The 8,167-nt window shown below is 33.9% G+C and overlaps 1 protein-coding gene across 1 annotated transcript; it reads left to right on the top strand.

Moving 5' to 3' along the window:
• Positions 1 to 4,051: 4,051 nt before the first annotated feature.
• On the top strand, positions 4,052 to 6,483 carry LOC112511626 (subtilisin-like protease SBT1.9). The gene has a single exon (XM_025117322.1). It carries the CDS (start codon positions 4,064 to 4,066, stop codon positions 6,353 to 6,355), a length of 2,292 nt encoding a protein of 763 aa, XP_024973090.1. The 5' UTR covers positions 4,052 to 4,063; the 3' UTR covers positions 6,356 to 6,483.
• Positions 6,484 to 8,167: the final 1,684 nt, after the last annotated feature.

Here is an 8,167-nt window from a genome sequence, read left to right as displayed (position 1 = left end):
TTTTAATTACCATATCAGTTTCAGTTATTAATAGAAAATATATGGATTCATAATTAATAGGATATTTATTGATATTATTTAAAAATAATAATTATTATATAAAATTAGCAAATGAAAATATTAACCTTTTCATTTAAAAAATAAATTAAAACAAACAAAATTCATTGATTGGTTGAGAGGGAGGTTGCATGGGTTGTATAAATAGGGAGGGTTGTAAAAGAAATATACCCTATATATATATATATATATATATATATAAAACACATATTAACGTATATTTTGTTAATTTAAAACACATCACAAACAAATTAACGACATATTTCTTTTCTAGTTTCTTAACTCAATACATTCGATATATACTCATCCATATTGAAATCGGAAGTGTTATTTTGTCAATCTATACAACATCCAGCAAATGATAAACTCATGTTCGTTTTTTGGGAAAAGATATTAAGCCAGAGACGGACTCATAAATTTTCTTAAACGGTGACACCATTTGACTATAAGAAAAAAATTATAGAGAAAAAATTTCAAAAAGTGACACCGTTTGACTATAAGAAACAAATATACAATTTTTTTTTTCAATCTGTGGCACCATTTGATTAAGACAATGACACTAACACGATTCCAACTTGGGTCTGAGGTGGAATTAAAGCCTTACAAACCACTCTACCAAATAAAACTTGTTTTCATTATAGTTTTAAAAACTATATATTGTTTGAAATAAGTAATAGATAAAATAAAATATAAAATTTCAAATCATATTGAAAATTTCAAAATTTAAAACAACAAAGTAAAAAGAATATTAAAAGTCGTTTTTGTTTTTAATCAGTAAATTTCGAGATTAAATAATCGCTTTTGGTTTTGAAAGAAATTAAATAAATCTTTATTGAAGTAGGTTCACATGTTGAACTATATAAATCCGGGTCCTAAGGCATACAAAATTGCGCTCCAAAATTTTGGAGGCCCTATTCAAAAATCAAATTTTAACATGCTAATGAACGGCCTATTAATAATACTCGGTGTCGGTGCTAATATGACCACATTTGAGATATTACATATATACCGTTAAATGGCAATCAAGACCATTTATCTTTTGTTTGGCTCTCATTGGACCAACGTTGCTGGTCCTAGTTATGATGGTCGATCCACCATCAATTATCGTATCACTTCCCTTTCCTCTTCTCACATGTCACTATAGAGAGAGAGAGAGAAAGCAGGAGAATATTCATTAATAAACCGATTGAGTTTGCTTTTCAAACCGATGTCTAATATTTATTAATAAACCGATTTCATCACAATGATAAAATTGTAACAGTTTGATTATAAGTTTCTATCACACATAATAATTTGTTTGATGATGGTGTCAATCATATGCGATAATTGTTGATACTTTTGTTAATCATATGTGATTGTGTATATTTATATTTATAGATTCTTATCGTGATAAAATATTATCATATGTGATAATCCGTAACTTGTGCCCGCATGCATATATCACATGTGATACAAAAATTCATGTAGTTGATCATATGCTAAATTAAATGATACATGTGCTCTAAAACGTGGATCATAAGAAAAATGGTGAAAAAATTATGGATTGATTGTGGATATCACCTGTGATATTTCACATATGATATTTAGATAAATGAGATGTAATTTGATTTGTAGATTGTAAAATTTYATATAGTATGAAGAATCAAATGAGAAACCCTAAAATCTCGTATAATATCCGATTCATAATGTGAAACTTTTTAAGTGCTCTTTTTGTTTCACAAACACGGCAAAAAGGTTCGCATTGTAAACCAAGTACACGTGAAACAAATATATGCAAATCATTAATTAAATTCTTGTCATAAATGAAAAAAATCATATTAAATAGCACATATGATGCACTAATTCTCAAAGTTTTTAGAGAGTTCCAAAAGGTCTACGTGTGTGTGTGTGTATATATATATATATATATAGAGAGAGAGAGAGAGAGATGGAGAGAGATACAAATAATACAGATTAATCAATTGAGATATTTATAAAAATGATGACAATTTATTTATTATGAATTGAATATTTATAGAAGGTGATTAGAATTCATTAATTATGATTAATATTTGTTATTGAAAAACAATCGAAATATTTATAAAAACAAATGTTAATTAAACGAGTTTATATAAATGATATGAGTTTGTATTTGAATTTCCAGTCTCTCCATATTTCAAGGGATACATGGTAGGCATAGCCATAGGTGCATTTTCTCTAAGAGATTGTTTGGTAGTTGATGAATGGTTTAGTACAGAATGATTAAATGTTCAGAATGATTAAAAACCTCTAATGATATAGTGCAAAATGAAATATAATTGTTATCATTGTTTATGATGAAATTAGGGCGCTGAATAATTAAGGGATGCCCATGATGTAAAATCATTCAGAGAATTTTAGAACCATTAAGATGCGAACTTTTCTTTTGCCAAACAAAATTCACATCTTAACGATTCAAATACTGCTTCTTAATAAAACAATTAAGAGATAAACAAACTTTTAAATATTTTTTCCACACAAAAAGGACGGGGAAATTGGCAAAACGGTTTGCATCATGCACGAATATAATTAAATACATTTGTGGGGCCAACTTAGCTAACTTATAATACACAAGTCTCTTAATAAAAACAACCAATCTTGACTCCAATTTATTTTATAGTCATTTTTTTAAATATAATTCTTAAATAGTGGAGCCCGTTACATGTCCGGTCATGGTGCGTTATGGATGTGGGAGGAAATTTGCAATTTTTATGGACCAAATACTTAATCAATAAAATGGGAAAAAAGAAAAGACCCTAAATTAATTCTCAGCATACGAAAAATATTGTTTGATTACTTTCATTTGTTGTTTTTTTGACTTCATTACTTTGATTTTGTTGTTTGATTATCAAACACGGACTATATATAAATAGTGACTTACTATGTATATTTCATATCATTTTTGTAAACTCTGTAAATATCAAATTATCAATTCATGGTTATTCTTTTAATTATCGTTTATGAATTTAAATTGTTAATAACCTAATCATTATTGCTCAACACACTGAAATAAACACACACACACACACACACGTATATATAATATAGATTTGTCGTCTTAAGCCATGCCTTGAAAAACACCATTACCTCGACCGTAACTTGCAAGGCTTATATGTGCGTGTGTGTGTGTGAGAGAGAGAGACAGAGAGAGTTATTATGCAACACTTTACATTTGTACGGCCAATATCTCAATCGTCCATTTAATTTGATGAATATATGATTTCATAAAAGTTCTGATTGTTTTATAATATAAAGTATTGATCATAATTAATAAATCATAGTCATCTTTCATAAATATTCAAATCATAATAAATAAACTGTCGTCATTTTCATAAATATTTCAATTGATTAAATTGTATTTTTTATACAAATACAATGAATTGCATTTAAAACATTAAAAAAATCATACCCACATTTATTTAAAGCGGATATAACTTCTAATCTCTTTCCTATTATTTCAAGAGGAAAGAGCGGGGCAATTGCACACCCTACCTTATACCTTGGTGATAGGTCCCATCTCATTTCTTATTTTCCAAATCAAACATCACATTAATATTAAATATTATTTTAATTTAAATATATATATTTTTTTAACATATTTTTCCTACCAAATCTAACCATTCGTTTCTTCCACATATGCCTCCAAAACTGATTGAAATAGGGAAGTCGTTGAAAGGTTCTTCATCGAATATATATATATATATATATATATATATATATATATATTATTAACCTGTATATCCAACCCGCCATGCGAGCCTACTAATCTTAGGACGACCACCTACTTTGCAGATAACCCGGAGTCATCGCATTTGAACTTCCGTGACCACAAGATGATTTTTATTCTTCCTTAGATTTGAAGCTAAGAATATTTTTGACATTTTGACCAAGTAAAGAAGTAAGAAACTTGATAAGTGAGCTGCACACAAGTGTGAATGACACTATAAATCACAGATCAAACCTATGGTAAGTGACAGATTCATTCCCAATGGCGAACCACATCTTGTATGTCTGCCTCCTTTCTCTCTCCATATCCAATTCACTTCTCGTTTTAGCAAATTCTGAAACTTACATTGTCTACATGGACTTATCCGCCATGCCCAAATCCTTTTCTAGCCACCATAGCTGGTTCACTGCCACCCTTGACTCCATTGCCGCCGTCACAACCACCGCCATTTCCACCTCTTCTTCCTCGAAACTTGTTTATAGCTACAAAAATGCTATTCATGGCTTTACTGCAACTCTTTCTCCATCAGAGCTTGAAATTGTTAAAAACTCACCAGGMTATCTCTCTTCGATTAAAGATGCTAMWGTTCAGCTCGACACAACTCACTCCACTCAATTTCTCGGACTGAGTTCAAAATCCGGTGCATGGCCGGTTGCAGGCTATGGGAAGGATGTTATCATTGGGCTYGTGGACACTGGAGTTTGGCCGGAGAGTGAGAGCTTCAACGACGATGGAATGGGTGCAGTTCCGACCAGATGGAAGGGTGAATGCGAAGCAGGCGTTCAATTCAATTCTTCTTTATGCAACAAGAAACTCATTGGTGCTCGTTATTTCAACAAAGGCCTTGTCTCGAACCTCCCAAACTCAACTCTTTCGATGAATTCTGCTCGTGACACAGAGGGCCATGGAACTCATACTTCATCAACTGCAGCTGGGCGTTGCGTGAGACATGCAACGTACTTTGGATATGGAACTGGAACCGCGACTGGTGTGGCTCCAAATGCTAGAATAGCCATGTACAAAGCTATTTGGGAAGAAGGTGTTTTTCTTTCTGATATTCTTGCTGCCATTGATCAAGCAATCATGGATGGGGTTGATGTACTTTCCTTGTCCCTTGGAGTAGATGGTATTGCATTACACCAAGACCCCATTGCGATAGCCACTTTTGCAGCCATGGAGAAGGGTATTTTCGTATCCACATCTGCCGGAAACCATGGACCTCATTTAAGGTCACTCCACAATGGAACACCATGGGTTCTCACTGTTGCCGCCGGTACAATGGATCGTGAATTCACCGGGATATTAACTCTTGGCAATGGACTTTCCGTCACAGGTTTCGCTCTTTATCCAGGAAATTCAAGTTCGAACCCGGCCCCGATGGTTTTCATTGGAGCTTGTGAGAAGAAGATGGAAGCTAATAAACTTGAAAGAAAGATTGTTGTGTGTTTCGACAATAATGGCAAACTGAGACAACAGTTATTTATGGTTAGAAGTTCAAATGCTTCGGGGGCTATTTTCATAACAAATGACACTGATGTAGAGCTCTACATGCAAAGCTCATATCCAGTCTTGTTTTTGGATCTACAGTCGGGTAAAATAGTCACAGATTATATTAAAAAACTCGATAATGGTGAAGCCAAAGCAAGTATGAAGTTCCATGGGACTCGTCTCATGACAAAGCCAGCACCAAGGGTGGCTAGCTATAGCTCACGAGGTCCTTCATATGCTTGTCCGGTGGTTTTGAAACCTGACCTCACGGCTCCTGGTTCACGGATATTGGCGGCCTGGCCTGATAGCGTACCGTCGGCTTATATTCAGAAAGGACAGGAACAACTTTATAGTAAATTTAATTTACTATCGGGCACTTCTATGTCATGTCCTCACGCCAGTGGGGTGGCTGCCCTACTTAAAGCAGCTCACCCAGAGTGGAGTCCGTCAGCCATCCGATCGGCTATGATGACTACATCGGAGATTCTGGACAACACGTTAAATCCCATCCAAGATATTGGCGATAACGACAATCCAGCAACTCCTTTGTCCATGGGTTCTGGCCATGTTTCACCAAACAAAGCCTTGAACCCTGGACTCATATACGACATCAAAATGGAAGATTATGTCAATCTTCTCTGTGGTTTAAATTTTACCAAGTCTCAAATTCATACAATCACAAGATCTTCAACCTTCAATTGCAGCAACCCATCGTTGGACATAAACTACCCCTCTTTCATTGCCTATTTCAATGGGAATGACACGAAGTCGACGGCTAAAGTTGTTCATGTCTTTAAGAGAACAGTGACTTACGTCGGGGATGGAAGTTCGACATTCACGGCAAAACTGACGGCGATTAGTGGGATAAATGTCAGTGTCTCGCCGGAGAAACTGACTTTCCGTTCAAAGAATGAGAAGCAAAGCTACAAGTTAAGAATAGAAGGCCCTAATATATTGAAAGATGAAGTGGTGCATGGTTTCTTGAGTTGGATAGAGAGTACAGGAACGATAGTAGTCAGAAGTCCAATTGTTGCTACAAGCCTAAACGCACAGAAGACACTCTAATAAAACTACCAACAATTAACGCCATGAGTGAGTTCAAGATATGTATTCCTTATGCCTGTCGTTTTATCTTGATAGAATTTTGTGATAACATATGAAGTTGATCGAAAGTGAGGGACAATTTTTATAGGTTAATTAGGCGATAAAGATCCAACACACTCCATCAAATAGAGGTTAAACGAACACATATTGTCTCAGAGTGTTAAGAGGGGCTAGATGAGTACATATTGTCCTACAGTACTGTCAAAGTCTATAGAGTGACAGTTGTTGGTTTTGATACCACGTAAAAATTTATAAAACCCAATTAGAATATTACTTTTCTAAAGAGCCTTGTTTAAGTGTCAAGTAGTCTCTTGAGTGATAGCTAGACCTTGGCTTATATTATGGGAATATACGTGAAATTACTAGAGTATCGATAGCTAAACCTTCTTGGCTAATATCATGTCCGGAATATATGTGAAACTCAATAAATTATAGTACAAAATAATCTTTAAAAAAAGAGGTTCCATTGAACCAGAAGTAGTCCAAGTCTAATCAATCGACACCATAATCCAAGACACTTTATGTATAGTAAGGGGCATCTGAAAATTAAAATAGGCTTCTGAAACGTTTAAAATAGATCTATTTTTTTAATAATATATTGGATGTCTATTTTTCTTGCTTTTTGAGAGGTAATTTGATTGATTATATTTTTATAATAAAATTCATTATAATGAAAAGTTGTCGATATATAATATAGCTAGCTAATCCATTTAATCGAACTTGTGACATTGTTGATTAGAATATGATGATACACTTATACTAATTTTAAATTTCGAAAAGCATCTTTCTCTAGAAGGAACGATCACCGTAACTGTTAGTAATATTTTATAACCAATAACTTTCGGTTTAATTAACCCTGTTTTTTACCAATTTTTTTGTTTTAACTCCTTGCAGTTTTTATTGCAAATTTGCCCTTGTGGTTTTCATTTAGAAATGCTCAATTTTCTGATCCCTCCCACTAATCCTTATGTTTTGAAGTCAAAGTCATCACTTTAGAAAGAAACCGAACAAAACCCTGAATTCATCTATCTTTCTCTCTTCTATCCTCTCTCCCTCACCCACTCTCTCTCCTCTCTCATATCTCGTGAGGTCGTGATTGCCTTGTCCCCAAGACTCCTACGTCAAGTTTCTTTGATGATGCTCATTAAGCTCCTTCGCCGACGGTCTCAATTTTTGGTTCGATGAACCCCGCATTGAGGTGTAGACTTCAACTTTGGTTCATTGAACACCAATAAACCATGCTGATTTTCAAAAACAAACCTCGATGACTTTTGCAAACAAGCCTCGATGAACATCAACAATCTTTATTAATTTCTGGTCCGATTATGATTTGTTGATTCATCGGGTAATATGTGATGTAGGCTTGAGTTTGATTTTAATTTTGGGTTTGAGTTAAGGTTTTGATTATGAATTTGTTGAGCCCCAAATCGAATGAAGATTTGATAATATATAAACACTGATAAAACATTTAGCCAACATTGGGTCAAGTTTGTAATGCGTCGTTTAGAATTAGCCAACAATAGGCATAAGTTCTAACAAGCTAAAGCGAAGAAGGTCATCAAGAGATTATATTAGGACTTGGTGGTGATAAGTATTGAAGACTAAGTCTCTAATTCAAAGTTGAGTGCTAGAATAAAGGAAAATCTTTAGAGGGTTAGCTGTTGATTCCTTTTTACTGTTTCTTAGGTCTTTCCTACTTTTTAGCCTTTTTCTGTTTTATGTAAAGCCTATAAAAGGCTGGCTTCTGGTTAAATAAAATACACAGCAGTTTTT

The sequence above is a fragment of the Cynara cardunculus genome (assembly GCF_001531365.2).
Source record: "Cynara cardunculus var. scolymus isolate 2C chromosome LG 4, CcrdV1, whole genome shotgun sequence".
NCBI lineage: Eukaryota > Viridiplantae > Streptophyta > Magnoliopsida > Asterales > Asteraceae > Cynara > Cynara cardunculus.
This window is presented reverse-complemented; position numbering and strand designations above follow the sequence as displayed.